We start from the raw sequence: 17,379 nt of genomic DNA, 5'->3' as shown, positions 1-17,379 counted from the left end.
CAGCATTTGTTCCATGCTGGCAAGTCAGGGTTGGCTGAGGGACACAGCCAGGGCCATGGAACAGCCACCAGCTCCTGGGGCCGTGGATCATGCCAGAACGGCTCTCCTGTGCCAGGCAGAAGCTCTCTGGAGCCATAGATCGTGCTGGGCTGGCTCTCCCATGCCAGGCAGAAGGTCTCCAGGGACATGGATTGTGCCAGGCTGGCTCATCTTGTGCCAGAGGATCCTCCTGCCCCCACAGCCCCAAACAACGGTTCCTGCCCTGGAGCAAAGAAGGAAAAGGACAAAGTGCCCCACTCCTGCCACTGGAAGGGGGTTGGTCCCTCAGCTCTGACACTGAAGCTTCTGTGATCTTTTGGCAGAAGGTAGAACCCAGCAACTGTGAAATGGGGGTCCCCAAGGGGACACAGATTGCTCCCCTCACCACTGCTGGACGCTGCTTCCCCAAAAAAACCCAAATCCAGCAACTCTGAGCATGTCATGAGGGCTTAGGAGGGTTTAGGAAGGGATTAAGAAGGAAAGCTTTTAACATGAGCTGTCCCTGTGCTGGTTCTGCCAGGTGCAGCAGGGACATCACCGGGAGCCACAGCTCCCAGCAGGGTTCGGGGCGGGGGGAACATAGGCTACCCCCAGCTCAGACACCCTGGTAAAATCACAGTTTGGTGTTAAAAACAGGCTTTTGGGGATAATTCACAGGAGAGGCACATTAGCCAAATAAATCTGCTTATGGGAGTGAAGGAGGAGGACTAATCACTCTGGGATGAAGGTTTGGGATAATCTCCCAAGGAGCAAATAATTGGGCATTAAGGTGTGGGGGATGTAGGCTCCAAGCAGCCTGTGGATTGGTGCTGGCCCTGGGGGCTTCCATATGGGAACCGTGGGAGAAAACACCACAACCCTCGGTGCTGCAGGGCTCCCCTGGACTGGGCCCCGGCTCCACCTGGGAATGGGCACTGAAGCTTTGGGAAGTCACAGTCACACGCTGGCCCTGCCACAGGAGGTGTCCCAGAGACACCCAGCACCATGGGGAGCCTGAGACAGCTGTCCTGGGAATGGGAGGAGAGGCAGGACAGGGAGGATGAGGATGAGTCTCAGGAACATGAGACTGCACAGAGCAGCCTGAGCACCACTCACCCGGGTCTGACAGTCAGGTAAAGGTGTCCCCACTGCTGGAGTCAGGGCTCACTCCCAGCATCCCCAACACCACAGCCCAGAGACAAACCAGTGGCATTTGGCACCAGGAAGGGTCAGCCCAGGCCAGCCGAAGGCAGCATAAGCTGAGGGCACAGAAGCTGCCACAGGCCAGGGCACAGCCCTGCCACAGAAATCATTAATGTGGTTTTCAGAAGGCCCATGCTCCCAAATGCACCACTGCTGACAGATGGTGCAGCTGGAACACTGGAGGGCACATCCTGCAGCAGGACCCAACAACCCTCCTGGGACCCACTGCGATGCCATCCCAGCACTCAGGTCACCCAGGTGCAAGACACTCCTGCTGTCCACAGCTCCACCCCTATCCCGGACCGTCTGGGCTCGGGAAGGAGCTGGTTGCAGAGCTTGTCCTTCTTGTAGTCCTCTGCTGCGGGACACAGCCAGGGCTGGTGGCACCACCTCAGTCTGGGGGGTTTCAATGCTGGGATGGTTCACAGGGTGCAGTGCTGGGGGATTCAGCTCCCCCGCTCAGGAGGTGGGGGTCTCACACAGGCACATGCCAGGGTCCCAAGGGAGTGGCTGATGGATGCCCCGTCCCGTGTCCTGTCCCTTTTCTCCTGCACCACGTGCTCCCTGTTAAGGCCCCTGACGGGAGGAGCTTCATGCCCAAGGCAATGACATCACCCGAGGCTGAAGTCGGGAAATGCTTCTTGAGACCGTGGTGACTCTGGTCGGGCACAAGGATCCGAGTGTCCCTGTGCATCCCTTCCAATTCAGGATGTTCCACACTCCTCAGGTAACTGGGGGATGAATCCCAGTGCACTCATGGCACCTGCTGGCACTGAACAGCAGAAAGACCCTCCCGACCCACCGGACACTCTCCTGCTTGTTGTCCCTGGATACCAGGTGCCATGTCCTCCGCTGCTCCCATTTCCAGTGCAAACATGCAACAGTCCCGTGGTTCTGGCAGCACCAAGAAGGAAGGTATGGATCCCACCGAGCCCTGAAAACTCTAAGTTACTGGCAATTGTGTGAATCCTCTTAACGGTGAGGTTTCTTCCAAGAGTCTGAGCATGAAGCATGGCTACAGCTCAACCCTGGAGCTCCAGCTCCAGCCCACAGCCAAAGGTGCGGGGCTCACCTGGAGCAGGTGGAGGCAGCCAGAGGTCAGGGAATCATGGAACAGTTTGGGTCGAGAGGGACCTTTACAGCTCATCCAGTTCCACCCCCCTGCATGGGCAGGGACACACACCTTCCACCAGACCAGGCTGCTCTAAGTCCCGTCCAACCTGCCCTTGGACACTTGGATGTGAAGGTGACACCACCAGGGCTGGCCTCAGATGCTGCCACCACTGCTGAACCACTCGTTCCTGAGAACAACCCTCAGGGCCACACTTGCCCCTGCCAGCACCAGGTGACTTCACGTTCTGAATTATTACCAAACCCATACCTAGCACCCGCTGCAGCGGCACTGTGAGGGGAGACACAGCCCGGAACAAACCAGCACTGAACTGGGACACAGCAGGGGTGACAGAGCAGGCAGAGTGTCCCCTTCTGCCCTGTGCCGTGACCTGTGCTCCCAGCACCACACAGCTGAGCCCGCACATCACCAGCGGTCCCCGTCTGCACTGCACACAACTCACTTCAGCTCACACACAGGTAATTCCACTTTCCCAACATTTATTCCTCCCACACCTCTCCCCACAGGTGTCAGAACTTCTGGAACTGTTTCTTGGTGCCTGCAGCCTTGGTCACCTTGAGCACGTTGAAGCGCACGGTCTTGCTGAGGGGGCGGCACTCGCCCACTGTCACGATGTCCCCAATCTGCACATCCCTGCAACGACACCCGGGGTCAGGGAGCTCCTTGGGCTTCACCTGTTCCTCACAATGCCGAGCCTGGCTGCTCTTCCTGGAGGGAACTCAAGGCTCCCCCAGGTGGTGCCTGGAACCTGCCCCACGGTTCAGCACGTGCCAGTGGCATTGTCAGCAGCCCCTCACCTGGGGGACTCTGCAGACCATCGTGAGTTTGGACATCATAACCTGTGAGCAGGTTCCAGGTGAGCAGAAGCTATGAACCCACCCACGTCCCGCCCTCACCAGCCTGGGTGAGTTCAGCACTACACACAAGCAGCAGGAACAGGTGTGGGGATACCCCAGGCAGCCCAGCACAGCCAGGGACACACACGCACCTGAAGCAGGGGGACAGGTGCACAGACATGTTCTTGTGGCGCTTCTCGAAGCGGTTGTACTTGCGGATGTAGTGCAGGTAATCGCGGCGGATGACGATTGTGCGCTGCATCTTCATCTTGGTCACCACACCTGGACGGGGGGACACGACAGCTGAGACACAAGGGACTGGCAGGGATCAGTGTGGCGCCTGGTAGCAACATGCACCAATTCCAGGAATTTCTCCTCTTTTACTGCCCCTTCACTGCCAGGCCACAACCTCCCCCTTTCTGTCATAAACCCAATTATGGCTCTTTTTCAAGCCCTTCTAACGCACTTCCTAACGCTCCCATCCTACCCCCACAGCTGCCCTCCAGCACACCTGGACAGCACCTGGCCCTGTCACCTGCATCAGTAAAGCCATGTGGCAGTGTCGTCAGGCCCGTGGTGGGCTCAGCAGACCATCGTGAGATTGGCATCATTTGCGGTTCCAGGACCAAGGCAGGCTACCTCGGGGGGTTGGGCTGCCTGCCCCAGATCTCCCATGGGATTCCCGTGGGGACGTTCCAGCTCACCTGAGAGTATGCGGCCTCGGATGGAGACATTCCCGGTGAAGGGACACTTTTTGTCGATGTAGGTGCCCTCAATGGCCTGCAAGGACATGTGGATGCTAAGTGGGGAGATACAGCCCATGCACCACCAGAGCCCAGAGAACACTCGTACACACAGGAAATCATGGAACGGCTCACCAGAGACCTCGAGTCCAGGAAGCACTGCCAAGGCCACCACTAACCCTGTCCTGAAATGCCACATCCACATCAGGACCACCATGGCACCAGTCGCATACCCAGGCCCCCCCTCACCTCCTTGGGGGTCTTGAAGCCCAGCCCCACGTTGCGGTAGTAGCGGGGGAGCTTCTCCTTGCCGCCCTCGCCCAGCAGCACACGCTTCTTATTCTGGAAGATCGTCGGCTGCTTCTGGTAGGCACGTTCCGTCTGGGGTGGGACAGGATGGGGGGGTCAGCACGAGGTGCAGCACCGGGGGGAGACCCCGACAAAGGATCCTCAGCACCGAGAGCGAGCCCAGCCCTGCCCCGGGGCACCGAGACCCTCCCCCACCTTCCCTCCACAACCCCAGGCCCCCGGACCGCACACGACTCCGGAGCACCGAGATTCCCCCCCCCCGCCCCCGCTGGACCCTCTGCCCTCCCCCAAACCCTCGGTGCACCGAGACCCCGTCCCAAGCTCCGGGCACGGCTCTGCTCCCCCAGCCCAAACCTGTGGGGCACCGACATTCCGCCCCTGCCTTCGTCCTACCAACCCCGAGCCATGGGAGCCTCCCCGCAGCCAATAAAACCCCCGGGCACGGAGATTTCCACTGCCCCCAAAACCCCGGCGCGCCGAGAGCCGCCCCCTCCCCAAAATCCCGGCGAATCGAGACCACCCATCCCTCGCCGACACCGAGATTCCGGCCCCCCATTCGCTCCACCAACCGCGGAGAACGGGTCCCTCTCCCCCTCCCACACCCAGATCCCCGAGACTTCCCCTCGCAATCCCCCTCCACACCCTTCAGGCACCCACCGCCCCTCCCGCACGCCTCCCCCGCACCGCCTAACACCACTGGGCCAGCATCCCCCTCTTGGGGGTCTGCCCGGCGGTGTCCCGGGGGTGTCCCGGGGGTGTGCCGGCGGTGTCCCGGGGGTGTCCCGGCGGTGTCCCCGGGCCCCGCGCAGCACCCACCTGCGTGTCCGCCATCTTGGCGCGCGCGGCCGGAAAGAGGCCGCGGAGTGCGCGGGGCGCGGGTTAACCCGGGGGAGGGAGCAGGGGCAGGAAGTGACGTCACGCGGCTGGCGTGACGGTGCGGGGCGGCGGCGGCGGCTCCCGGGGCGGGAGGAGCGGGAGCGGCTCGGGAGGCCACCGAGTCCGACCTGTGCCCGATGCCCACCTTGTCCCCAGCCCAGAGCACTGAGTGCCACCTCCAGCCCTTCCTGGGACACCTCCAGGGATGGGCACTCCAGACCTCCCTGGGCAGCCCCTGCCAAGGCCTGAGCTCCCTTTCCATGGGGAAATTCCTGCTGCTGTCCACCCTGAGCCTCCCCTGGCCCAGCCTGAGGCCGTTCCCTCTCCTCCTGTCCCTGCTCCCTGGCAGCAGAGCCCGACCCCCCGGCTGCCCCCTCCTGTCAGGGACTTGTGCAGAGCCACAAGGTCCCCCCTGAGCCTCCTTTGCTCCAGCCTGAGCCCCTTTCCCAGCTCCCTCAGCCGCTCCTGGGGCTCCAGCCCCTTCCCAGCTCCCTTCCCTGCCCTGGACACGCTCCAGCCCCTCAATGTCCTTCCTGAACTGAGGGACCCAGAACGGGACATAGCCCTCGAGGTGTGGCCTCAGCAGTCCCAGCACAGGGGAAAGCATCACTTCCTCAGTCTTGCCTCTGGCTGATACAGAGATGACCTCATCTGGGGCAAAACCTCGAACAGATGAGTGGGAGTTGGTCATAAATCGATTGGCAATTAGGAAAAAGGCTCATCTGCAGGGTTGCAAAGGCTGGAACTGGAGATAATGCAGGCAGGGCCCCCCAGATTCTAGCCTGGGGGTGGCTCCATGTCCCTTTGCTGGCTGGCTGACATTCCACACTGCTAGGGAAAAGGCTGGAATAAAGCTCACCCCACTCTCCTCCCCGGTGTATCTGCACCGTGCAGCTGGAGAAAAGCCGCACTGAAGACACTGAGTGACTGGAATAAACACATGAACTATTGGAACGGGAAATCCAGACATTCTCCAGTCGCTGCTCCCACAGGTCATGGAGCATGGGGGGTGTTTGGGACAGAGAATGCAGCCATGGCCTTGGGGGCACCCACCAGGCCCATAAGGCTCAGTGCCCCCCAAAACCCACAACAGCCCAGGAGATACCACCACTGGGGCCCATCCCCTTCAACCCCATCCCATCCTAATTATCTGCATCTCCACTCTCATGCCAGTTCCCGTTCTCACCCCAGCAACACTGGGAAACCTCTGGGTGACGGCCATGAACAGGGTCCTGGGCGTGTCCCAGGTCGGTGGCCCCACACCTGGGGGAACCAGTGCTCCACAAGCCACTTGCTGTCACAAGCCCCGACAGTCACAGCTTCACCCCACAACCCGTGGCTGCCCATAGGGCCCCACAGCCCCCCCAGAGCTGAGGAGGGAGCAGACATAGGCTGTCTCAGGCCAGCAGCATGATGTGGTCACCCAGCCATGCAGGGGTGCCCTGGTATCCTGGCCAGCCCCCGCCCATACCCCGAGAGTTGCACAGATGGGGGGAGGCAATGCCCTCAATCAGACCCTTTATTCCGAAGGGCTTTACACAGCACAGACACACATCCCCTCCCCATGCACAGCCCCCCCAGCCCCACACCCCGGGGGTTGCATAGAGGGCGGCTGGGTGGGCACCAGGAACCCCCAGGGGGCCGAGGGGGGCAGAGCCAGCCCGCCCCGCGACCCCCGCCCTGCGAGCCCCGGGGGCCCCCAGGGTCCTGCCCTGCTCCCCCAGGGCGAGGGGCGGCCACTCGTGTCCAAAGTGCAGCCCGGCCTCGGCCCAGCTCCGCCCCAATAAATTAAAAAGGTCCGAGTCCGGGGTTAAAAAGGGGGCCCAGGGGTCACTCCTCGGGGGGCTCGGTGAGGAAGGGGGAGGTGACGGCGTGGGCCTGGGCGATGGCTGCCAGCTCCTTGAGGAACTCGCTGAAGATGACGGCGCAGTACACGGCGTTGCGGACGCGCAGGGCTTCGCCGTGCCGCGCCGAGGGGGCCAGGGGGTGCAGCCCCCCGTCCCGCAGCCCCTGCAGCGCCAGCTGCGCCGCATGCCGTGCGCGGGTCGGGCTGTTGGCGTGCCGCAGCAGCAGCTCCCCCAGGGACGGCTTCCGGCTGCGGGCTGGGGGCACGCGGAGGGCAAAGGATCAGGGGCGCTGGGCGGGGGGGGTACAGGGGGGCATACGGCCCCCAGCACCCCCAGAACCTCCGCCAGACCCAAGGGACAGCTCCTGGCTGCGGGCACACAGGGGATGGCATCCAGACCGCTGTGCAGCCCTCAGCTCCCCCCCACAACCCCCAGCCCCTTGCACGGACTCCAGCCCTCCCTATCGCACAACGCACAATCCTCGGGGCCCCTCCCCAGGCCCTGCGCAGACCCCACACCCCACCCAGACACCAGACTTCCAATGCAACCCCCAGCCCCTGGGACAACACAACGTGCAGCCCCCAGCCCCACGTGCCACTGCCAGCACAACCCCCAGCCCCCCACACAGACCCCAGCCCCCCATCCAAGGCCATGCCCTCACCCAGGGTGTCAGGGCGCCGCAGGGCAGGGACAGCCCCGGGCCCCTCAGCCCAGTCCAGCCGCCCGCGGGCAATCAGGTACTTCTTGGCCTTGAAGAGCAGTGCTGGGAAATCCTCCTGACTGGCAGCAAAGCTCTCGATCTTGTTCTTCACCGAGCCCAGCACCTGCAGGACCACAGGATGGGGGTCCCCTCGGGAACAAGGGTCCCCACAGGAAGGGGGGTCCCCATCGGATGGGGTTGTTCCCTTGAGCACAAGGTACCCCTACAGGAATGGGGGGGTCTCCACAGTAACAGGGGATTCAGGGAGTAGGGGGATCCCCGTCTCCAGAGGGGTTATAGCCATGTGCCTGTGGCACTTAGGAACACGGGGCAGGGGCAGGCCGGGCAGCACAAGGGGAACTCAGTGATCTTGGGGGGCTGTTCCAACGCCTTCCCATGACTCCATGAGCGCAGGGGTTCCCCGGGGACCATACCTGGAGCAGGGACTTGACACTGGGCTGGAAGACCATGTTGGTGTTGAGCAGGAAGGAACGGAGCAGGGGCTGGGGGTAGCAGGCCAGCTGGGCCACCAGCCCCGTCAGCAGGAAGTTGACATACAGTGAGTTGTGGGGCATGTTCTCCAGCTTCCCGAACAGCACCGACACGAAGGGGCCTGGGGACACAGGGGCATCAGGCAGGGCCCTGCAGGGAGCTGGGACCCTCCCTGTCCCCCCGTGCCCACCTGTGAAGGGCTGGCTGGGGGGTGGCCCCACCGCCCGCGGCGGGCTGGCCACCACCTGCGCCAGGGGGTCTGGGGGCCGTGGTGGTGCCCGCCCAGTGCCTGTGTCCCCCTCAGGCAGCACGGTGAAGCTGGCGAAGGCCTCCTCCTCCTCATGGGACAGGGGTGGCTCAGGGGGTTCTGCGGGGCTGGCTGGGGCCCCCCCCACACCCCCGTTCTGCATCTCAGCCTCAATCTCACGCAGCTCCTCCGTGAAGGTCTCGATGGAGACACCGGCGCCGGGAGGCTCGGCAGGCACGCGGGCCAGCAGCTCCTCCAACAGCGAGTCCACCGAGGGCAGAGGCTCCCAGCCAGGGGGCTGTGCCCGGGGGGCCCCATTCGGTGCCCCCCCCACCGCCCTCACCCTGGGGGCTCCGACGGACCTTCTTCACCACCACATCCCCCTCTGGCCGCCCCAGCTCAGCCGCCCCATGTGCCCCGTTCACCAGTGTCCCCCTGTCCCGGGGCTCAGGGCCAGGCCCCCCCAGCGCTAGGCTCATCACCCCCGAGGGGCCCCCCCAGCGCCTCCCGCGCCCCCTCCTCGGGCAGCCCCCGCTTCTTAGTCCGTGGGGTGGGGGGTCCTGGGGGCCGTCCTGGGGGGCTGTCAGGGTCGGGAGTGGGGCTGGGGGCACGGGGGTCCTCGCCGTCGTAGGGGGCCGACCAGACGCGGCAGGCCCAGGCGCAGCGGTCGATGCTGTGCCGTGCGTCCCGCAGGTATTCCAGGTAGTTCCTGTCCAGCTCTGCCACCTCATCCCGGGGGCCAGGCCGGGAGGGGCTGCCCGCGGGGGGCCCGGGGGAGCGGGGGGGCTGCAGCCTCAGCGGGGGCCGGGCTGGCCTGGCGCATGAAGAAGGAGAGGCGGGACGGCGTGGACAGCTTCGGTGCCGGGGGGGCGTCTGCACCGGGGCTGCCATGGCCTGCGGGATGGCGGGAGTCAGCACCCGGCTGGTGCCGGGGGGGAGCTCAGGGTGCCAGGGGATGGGGGGATGAGGCTCAGCACCGGGCTAGGACAGGAATGGTGGTGTCCCAGCGGCCGTGGGGACGGCACAGGGGAGCTCAGTGCCAGGACAGGGCTCAAGAATGTGGGGATAGCACGGCATGGGGGACTGTGCCAGGATAGGGCGAGGATGGGGTTCAAAGTGCCACAGGAATGGCACCAGAGGCTCAGGGTCCAAGGGGAGAGCAAAGCAGAGCTCAGCAATGGGACAGGATGGGGCCAGGGTGTGAGGGAGGGGGGCCATAGGGATGGCACAGCTGTGACTCATCAACAGGTAGGAGCAGGGATGGGTTACAAGCGGCCGTGGAGACCCCAGGAGGAGGCTCCACATCAAGTCAGGAGGCAGACAGGGCCTAAAGGGCTGCAGGGATAGCATGGGACAGCTCAGTGCCAAGCCAGGGTAGGAAGGGAGTCTGAGGGGCTGCAGAGATGGATGTTGGGAGAGGGCTCAGTGCCGGGACCCAGGGGGGATGGGGTGCGAGGGGCCATGGGGAGAGGGCTCAGCACCAAGCCGGGGCATGGAGGGGCTCTGAGGGGCCACAGTTGCATACCCCTGGCCCGGGAGGGGGGCTCCTCATCCCGGTCGTGGGGTGGTGGGGGGCTCTCGGGCCGGCAGCAGCGTGGGATTAGCGACAGGAACTTAGCCGCTGTCTTCCCATAGATGTCCAGGTCCCGCACCGCCCGCTTCTGGCTCAGCATCACATGGCTGCAGGGCAGCAGGTACCTGGGGGCAGGGTGGCACGGGGCAGCTGCAGGGGAGACACAGGGACAAGGACCCTGCACAGGACCCCAGCCCCTTCACAGGGGGGCGAGCGACATGGCTGCCTCACATCCGTGTGGGCACTCCCCAGGCCCATCCCAGAGGAGCCCCCAGAGTGGGCGGGCCAGCAGCAGGTGACCCCTGGCCCCCCTCAGCACCCCCCCCAGCCCCTGTTACCTGAGCACCAGCTGCAGCATCACATCCTCGCAGTTGAGGCTGAGCAGGGTCCGGAAGAGGCTCAGGGACACCATGCACAGCTGGGGACAGTGCGGGGTGTCAGAGGGGCAGCAGAGTGGGCAGGCGGCAGTGCCACCCACCCCATGGCAGGACAGGGGAAGGGGATGGGAGCAGGATGGGACAAGGATGAGGATAGGGATATTGGGGACAAGATAAAGATGAGGGTGGGGATGTTGGGGATAGGGATGCTTGGGATGGGATGGAGATGTTGGGGGCCATGGGGGGCCACAGGGCTCACTCGGGAGTTGCTGTTGATGCGGCCCACCAGCGTGTCCAGGATGGTTGTGTTGTCATGCCGGTGCAGCAGCACGAAGCGCAGGAAGGTTTTCAGCAGCGCCGTCTCACTGACACTGCGCAGGAACAGGTCCAGGTACGCCGTGCTCGCAATCATCTCCTCCACCGAGGTCTGCAGGACAGGCATGTGGAGCCAGGCATCACAGGGATGGGCAGCACGGGGCCCTGCCCGCCCGCGCGGGCAGGAGACCCCCATCCCACACCTGCTGCCAGGGGCCCCTCACCTTGTGCAGCGCCGGCCCCATGACAGGCACAAGGAACCCGTTGTGGACGTAATCCACCAACTGCTTCTGCACCAGTGGGTGGGCGACCTGCGGGGGCCACAGGGGAGTCAGGCAGCCCCCTATGGGGCTGGGAGCCCCACACAGCTCCTGGCAGCCACTCAGCCCCACCTGGATGACGGCATTGCAGAACTCAAGCGAGTTCATGAAGAGGACGAGGGAGGAGACGCCGATCCAGTCTTCACGCCGCAGGAAGTGCCAGTCATCTCCTCGCACCTCGATCTTGCGGGGCAGGGAGGAGTACAGGGCGCTCAGGCCCGTGGCCAGCACCTGGGAACACATGTACTCGGCTGCCCCGCAGCCCCTCGGACCTCTGGCTGCTGGACCCAACCGGCCTTCCCCAAACCCTGGGAACCTGCCCCCCACAGGAACCTGCCCCACTCCAGTGCTCCAGGCAGGGCAGCTGGGCTGGGCCCTGCATCCACCACTGACCCCAGGGAGTGGCCCCCCCTCATCCCCAGAGCTGGGCCCGCCATCATCTCCAAGCCTCCCATGAGAAACAAGTCCCTCCATCATCTCCAAGCACCCTGTGCCCAGGCCCCTCATCCCCAAGCACTCCATCATCTGTGGGCTACTCTGTCACCTCCAAGCCCCCCCATCACTTGCAGACCTTCCATCGCCCCCAGATCTCCCATCATCTCCAACCCCTCTATCCCAAAGCTCTCCATCATTTGCAAGCTTCCATCACTCCCAAGTCCCCCATAATCTCCAGCCCTGCCCCCCCCCCACCATCCCCAAGCCAGGGCAGGCCTTCTCCCTCCAGGCCTGTCCATGGCTCTTGCCCCAAGGGCCCAACCCAATCCTGCGCCAGCAGTGCAGGGTCCCAGCACTGTCCCACGGCGGGGACATTGCCCTGGGGAGGGGGACACCATAGCAGGAAGAGTGGCATCACCCCAGGGAGGCGAACACTGCCCCAAGGACAGGGATGCCACACGGGGGATCCATACCGGGCAGAAGTAGGAGTTGTCGGTGATGGACTGGGCCACGGCGCGGTTGCTGGCCGACATGGCCATGATGAGCAGCAGCGCGTCACGTGCCTGCTGGCCCCGCGCGCCCTCGTGGTGGATGAAGGGGATGAGGAGGGAGAAGATGATGAGGTTGGCGGGGCCCTGGTCCGTGTGGCTGTGGAAGAAGAGCTCCAGGATGGCTGGCTCACGGGCCACGGAGACGCAGAGCTGGTTGAGCAGCAGCACCAGGCTGTTCTCGAGCGGGGCCGAGGCGGGCTCGGCGCAGACGCTGAGCAGGCGCAGCAGTGGCGTCAGCACCGGCTTGTGCCGCAGCAGGGGCTGCCGGGCCTGGCTGATCAGCATCTCATACAGCTTCAGCTGCTCCACCTGCCAACAAGGACAGGGGGAAAAGGTACAGAGACCACCAGGTCCAGCTGTTCCTCCAGCACAGCCCAGCCCACTGAACCATGTCCCCAGGTGCCACATCCACATGGCTGTGAATCCCCCCAGGCCTGGGGATTCCAGCACTGCCCTGGCCACGTGTGACAGGGCTGGACAGCTCTTTTCGTGAGGAATTTCCTCCAGCACCACAGAGTTTTCAGGGTGGCTCGGGTTGGAAGGGACCTTAAGCCCATCTAGTCTCAACCCCAATCCAATCCAACCTGAACATGCCCTGGGGCAGCACCCTACCCTTGGCCTGGCTGACCCTCAACCCACCACCTTCACCCCTTGGATCCAGCCTGTCCCAACCTCCCCACATACCCCCCACCCCTGTAGACCCCTCTGCTCCCCCCACTCAGACCTTCCTCTCCTCGGTGAAGTCGCCCTGCAGATGCCAGCACAGGAGCCGCTCCAGCAGGTTCTCAGCAGCCACAAACTCCAGGATGGGCCCACAGGCCACGTCCCCGTCCCCCTGTGACTTGTCCCCGTCCCCGTCCCCCCAGGGCCGATCCTCAGCCAGCAGGTTCAGCATCTGGTAGGTGTTGTTGCGGACAGCGCTGAGGTCGTCAGGGGCCGGTTTGCTCCCACGCCGCTCCAGGATCCGCAGCACCTGTGGGAGGGGACTTGGCAGCGGGGGCTGGGGACTGGAGGGTTGGGGGGATCCCCACTGCCCCCCACCCCACTCACCTGTGCCCAGTGGTTCTTGAAGACCATGAGGCAGGTCTCGGGGTCAGCAGTGACAGGGGGCTGCAGGCTGGCACTGCGGGGGGCTCGCTGCCCACCTGCCCGTGGGGTCAGCTTGCTAAGCCAGCTCATCCTCTCCATCAGCACGGGGTCACGGACAGCACCGGGGCACCCCGACCGGTCTGGATGCGGCCTGGCACCACCGTGGGGGCACAGGGGAGTGGGCGGGACGCCAGGGTCCTTTCTCCATGCTGCTGCCAGCGGCTGGGCTGCAGGGAGAGGGGCCATCAGAGATCCCCAGCCCAACCACACGCCTGGCAGCAGGGATGGAGGGAGAAGGGAAAGTAGGACAGAAGCCAGGAGGGAAGAAAGTCAGGAGGAAAGGAAGGCAAGCAAGAGGAAAGGCAGGCAGGAGAGCCAGAGCACTGGGAACTGGGCCGGGCGAGCATGGTGGAGCAGTGGTGGCTGGAGGACTCTGGATCCCAGCCCTGCTCACGCTCAGTACTGGACTTTAGACCGGGAGCTGGCCCAGCATGGGTGTGGGGAGTACCCAGCAGCCCGCAGGGACACCGGAACAGCTGGGACAGCTGCCCACCCCCATGCTCAGCAGCACCCACGGCCGGTGCAGCACGACAGCACTGCCGGGATATTTATAGGGCCCCATGCCCTAGCACCACCACTGCCACCGCAGGCACCAGCACGGGACTGAGCACTACGAGGCTGCAGAGCTGGGTTTGTGGGGACACCACAGGGGCCCCTGAGCTGTGTGTGCCTGGGACATCACAGGGGCCCCTGAGCTCCCTAAGGGCAAATGGCTTTGAGAGCCAGTGCCACAGCCCTTGCGTGGGGCTTGGGGAAGTGAAACTTCCATTAAAGACACCCCAAACCACAGGAGCAGGAATGGGAAGTGGCTGAAGCTGGGGCAGCGGGACACGGCACGGGCAGGGCCTGTCTATTTATACCCAGCACAGCCCGTCCCACCCACAGCCAGTGCTCGTGTGGCTGCTAAAGTTAGACCCGCTGAATGCCGGGGCAGTGCCAGCCCTGGGACCTGGCACTGCGGCCCCACAGGAACACTGAGGCAAAGGCCACGATGTGGCACACCGTGACGTCCCTAGTGCAGGGACCCATCTGACATGCAGCCAGAGCCATGCTGCTGGGACAGGGACACCAGCTGTCACCAGCACCAGTGCCCCCACAACCCAACCTGGCCGTGCCCGCCACGTGCCGAAGGACCCAGCCACTGGGGCACAGCACGGGGCCATGGCACCACAGCAGGGGCACCCCAGTGCCACCCGGAGGGGCTGTGGTGGGGGAGCAGCCTTGGCCCAGGCACAAAGTAGCCAGAGCACTGGGGGGTGACCAGGTGCCACCAGACCAGGGAAAGGGACGCTGCAGGCAGGGACACCGAGGGCACAGGATGACAACCAGGTGCCACCAGAGCAAGGACAGGGACACCGGGGGCACAGCCACCATGCACAGAGGATGGCACCCAGTGCCAGGAAGTTGTGGGTGATGATCGCCGGCCCCTCCGATGCACCGGGAAACGGAGCACGGTGTGGGGGTCGCCGGGAGGCGCCGGTGGTCCGGGTGAGGCAAGGGGCTGTCACAGCCCGGAGCTGCCCCCGAGCCGGGGCCGCGGTCCCCCAGCCCGCGGTAGGTGCTGCTCACTCGGGCATCCTCAGGCCCGGAGCCACGGAGACACCGGGACCGGGACCCCCTCAGGCTCCGCGGTCACGCATAACCGGGACCCCTCGATACCCCGGGGCCGGGCCGCCTACCTGGGTCAAGGCCGCGGCGGTCCCGTCCCGTCAGCGCCGCACCTGCGGAGGGCAGAAGAGGCGTCGGACGCGGGGCCGGGACCCCCCGGGACCCCCCGGAACCCCCCGGGCCCCAGCGGGACTGGGCCCCTCGCCCCACGGCACCGCGGCCCGCTCAGACCCGTCCCCGTCGCGGTCCCCTCATCCCCGACACCGCCCGGGCCGGCCCGGTCCCTCCGGCCCCGCGCGGCCAAGGGCGGGCGGCGGCCCGGGCACCCCGGGACCGCGGCGGAAGGGCGGCTGGACCTGCCCCGAGGCCAGCCCCGCTCTCCACGCCCGCCGCTCCCGGTGTCCCCATTCCCGGTGTCCCCGTTCCCGGTGCTCCGGTGCCCCCCGGCCCCTCCCGGTCCGCCCCAGTGCCGCCGCTCACCGCCCGCCCCCGCCACGGGCCCCGCGCTCCCGACGCCATCTTCCCGCCGCGCCCGACGCACCGCGCGCGTTGGACACGCCCACCGGAGCCGGGGACACGCCCACCGGGACCCGGGGACGCGCCCACCGGAGCCGGGGATACGCCCACCGGGACCCGGGGATACGCCCACCGGAGCCGGGGACACGCCCACATGCCTTGGTGGGCGGGGCCTCCCGGGAGAGCCCGAGCGCTCATTGGCTACTCCGGGAGCGGGGCGGGACCGGGCGGGGCCGGGGGCGCGTGGGAACCGGGAGCCGGGAACGGGGAAAGGCGGTACTGGGGCCCCCCGGGGCCGGGTATCCCGGTACTGGGCCCCCCCCCCGGAATGAGGCATCCCCAGAATCCGGGAACCCCTCTGAGCCGGTCACCGACAATCGGGTACCCAGGTGCTGCGACTCCCGGCACCGAGAACCCCAGTACGGGCACCACCCGCAACCGGGCACCCCGCTGGCCCGGGCATCCCTGTTCTGGGATCCCCCGTAACTGGGCACCGGCTAACCCTGTACTAGGACCCCCTGCACCGGATAGCCCCTGCACGCTGCACGTCCCGGAACTGGGCACCCCGGAATCGGGCACCCCTGTACCGGGACCCCCCAGAACCCCTCTACCAGGCGCCCCAGAAACGGGCCCTCCCTGGCACTGATAACCTTGTACTGGGCGCCCCTCTGCCAGGTAATCCCGTACCGGGCACGGCTCTGGCCCGTGCACCAGGCACTGGGAGCTGCCACACCTTTGCACAGGGCACTGCCTGGCACCGGCTGCTGTTCCTGGAGACGAGCCTGGCCCCCAGCACACTCCTGGCCGTGGCTCCATGCCCCAGCATGCCCGGGGGAGCTGGCACAGCGGCTGCCTCAGCCCGGGTATCCCAGGAGGCCGGTGGGTACCCTGGGGACCCCACGTTGCCAGGACACGCCCATGCTGCAGGAGCCCCGCGGTTGGGTCCCCTTGGCACCGCACTTGGCACCGGGGCAGGCGGCAGCACCTGCCAGGCGCTCAGGTGCACAGAATCCCCGCTATCAGGACGCACAGGATCCCTGCTGTGAAGGATGCAGACCCTCGGCTCCCTCCTGTCCTGCCGCTGGGCCTGGCTCCGGCCCTGCAGCACGTCTGGATCCACGGCCGCGGCTAGGGCTGGCACCGGCACCAGTGCCGGCACTGGACATGCCACGGGGTGAGCAAGGCGTGGCTGCCTCCCATGGGGTTGGGGGTAGGGGCACAGCAGGGACCCCTCAGTCCCCCAGGAGCTGGGGGTCTGGCTGAGCCTTAGAGCCACTGGCAGCCGGGGGTGAGCGTGGGGCAGAGGGCTCCCAAATGGGGATGGAGTGACCCCAGGTCCCTCTGTGCCCCCCAGCCACACTGCCACCCCTCGGAACTGGACCCTGGACCCCGCCGGGGACTGGCACTACAGATGGATCAGCCTCATGGTTCTGCCCATCCTTTACAACTGGGTCATCCTCATCCTCAGGTGCCAGGCAGTATGGTTGGGGTGGGGGTGTGGGGTGTCCTGGCCCCGTCCCAGTGATGCCTCATGATGCCACTTGTACTCCAGGTGCTGCTTCCCCGAGGTGCAGGAGGCACACGTGGGGCTGTGGCAGGCCCTGGACGGGCTCAGCGATGCACTGTACCTGCTGGACATGGCTGTGCACCTCCACACAGGTGTGTACAGACACAAACACCCACAGGTGTGTACAGACACAAACACAAAGATGTACAGACACAGAGATGTACAGGTGTGTGCACACAGACACACAAAGACACGGGTGTGTACCCGCACACAGACACACAAGTCTGTACATACATAAACACAGGTGTGTACATACACATACACAGACACACACAGGTGTGCACACACACAGATGTGCACATACACACACACAGAGATGTACACACAGACACACAGGTGTGTACATACACATGCAGAGACACACAGGTGTGTACACACAGGTGTGTACATACATACACACAGGCATGCAGGTGTGTACATACACATACAGAGACACACAGGTGTGTACACACACACAGAGGTGTGTACATACATACACACAGACATGCAGGTGTGTACATACACATACAGAGACACACAGGTGTGCACACACACACACACACAGAGGTGTGTACATACACACACA

The 17,379-nt window shown here is 65.0% G+C and overlaps 3 protein-coding genes and 2 non-coding genes across 5 annotated transcripts in view; 1 reads left to right on the top strand and 4 right to left on the bottom strand.

Annotated features, from left to right (window-relative positions):
* Positions 1-2,815: 2,815 nt before the first annotated feature.
* RPS11 (ribosomal protein S11) lies at positions 2,816-5,164 on the bottom strand. The gene is made up of 5 exons (XM_042019496.1): positions 5,058-5,164; positions 4,182-4,313; positions 3,894-3,969; positions 3,342-3,471; positions 2,816-2,986 (listed from the first exon to the last, which is right to left on the bottom strand). The coding sequence occupies exons 1-5, from the start codon at positions 5,070-5,072 to the stop codon at positions 2,863-2,865; spliced, it is 477 nt and encodes a 158-aa protein (XP_041875430.1). The 5' UTR covers positions 5,073-5,164; the 3' UTR covers positions 2,816-2,862.
* Positions 3,105-3,194, bottom strand: LOC121661261. Its single transcript, XR_006014898.1, has one exon. It is a non-coding gene; the product is annotated as a small nucleolar RNA SNORD35 (small nucleolar RNA).
* On the bottom strand, positions 3,721-3,805 carry LOC121661310. Its single transcript, XR_006014909.1, has one exon. It is a non-coding gene; the product is annotated as a small nucleolar RNA SNORD35 (small nucleolar RNA).
* Positions 5,165-6,618: 1,454 nt separating the features above from the next.
* FHIP1B (FHF complex subunit HOOK interacting protein 1B) lies at positions 6,619-15,261 on the bottom strand. Its single transcript, XM_042019358.1, is given in 17 exon segments — positions 6,619-7,219; positions 7,626-7,788; positions 8,099-8,277; positions 8,347-8,740; positions 8,742-8,867; positions 8,869-9,187; positions 9,189-9,297; positions 9,929-10,101; positions 10,315-10,394; positions 10,613-10,780; positions 10,893-10,979; positions 11,061-11,219; positions 11,897-12,283; positions 12,699-12,947; positions 13,025-13,290; positions 14,803-14,844; positions 15,212-15,261. Coding segments are annotated over 15 exon segments (3,003 nt in total). The 5' UTR covers positions 13,163-13,290; positions 14,803-14,844; positions 15,212-15,261; the 3' UTR covers positions 6,619-6,947.
* Positions 14,537-17,379, top strand: part of CNGA4 (cyclic nucleotide gated channel subunit alpha 4) — a 5,724-nt gene continuing 2,881 nt past the window's right edge. The window contains exons 1-3 of the mRNA XM_042051495.1: positions 14,537-15,729; positions 16,602-16,715; positions 16,800-16,906. Of these exons, the coding sequence (XP_041907429.1) occupies positions 14,537-15,729; positions 16,602-16,715; positions 16,800-16,906 (1,414 nt within the window). The remainder of the gene's footprint in view (positions 15,730-16,601; positions 16,716-16,799; positions 16,907-17,379) is intronic.

The sequence above is a fragment of the Corvus kubaryi genome, unplaced genomic scaffold (assembly GCF_017639235.1).
Source record: "Corvus kubaryi isolate FWS band 111438036 unplaced genomic scaffold, C.kubaryi_AGA036_p1.0 114, whole genome shotgun sequence".
NCBI classification, from domain to species: Eukaryota; Metazoa; Chordata; class Aves; order Passeriformes; family Corvidae; genus Corvus; species Corvus kubaryi.
The sequence above is the reverse complement of the archived record's forward strand: the minus strand, read 5'-3'. Positions and strand labels throughout refer to the sequence as shown.

Excerpts from the sequence above, each read along its gene's own strand:
- RPS11 (XM_042019496.1), bottom strand. Across the intron at positions 3,472-3,893 it reads CCGAGGCCGCATACTCTCAG|GTGTGGTGACCAAGATGAAG; the intron begins GTGAGCTGGAAC and ends CCCCCCGTCCAG. Across the intron at positions 2,987-3,341 it reads CACCTGTCCCCCTGCTTCAG|GGATGTGCAGATTGGGGACA; the intron begins GTGCGTGTGTGT and ends GTGTCGTTGCAG.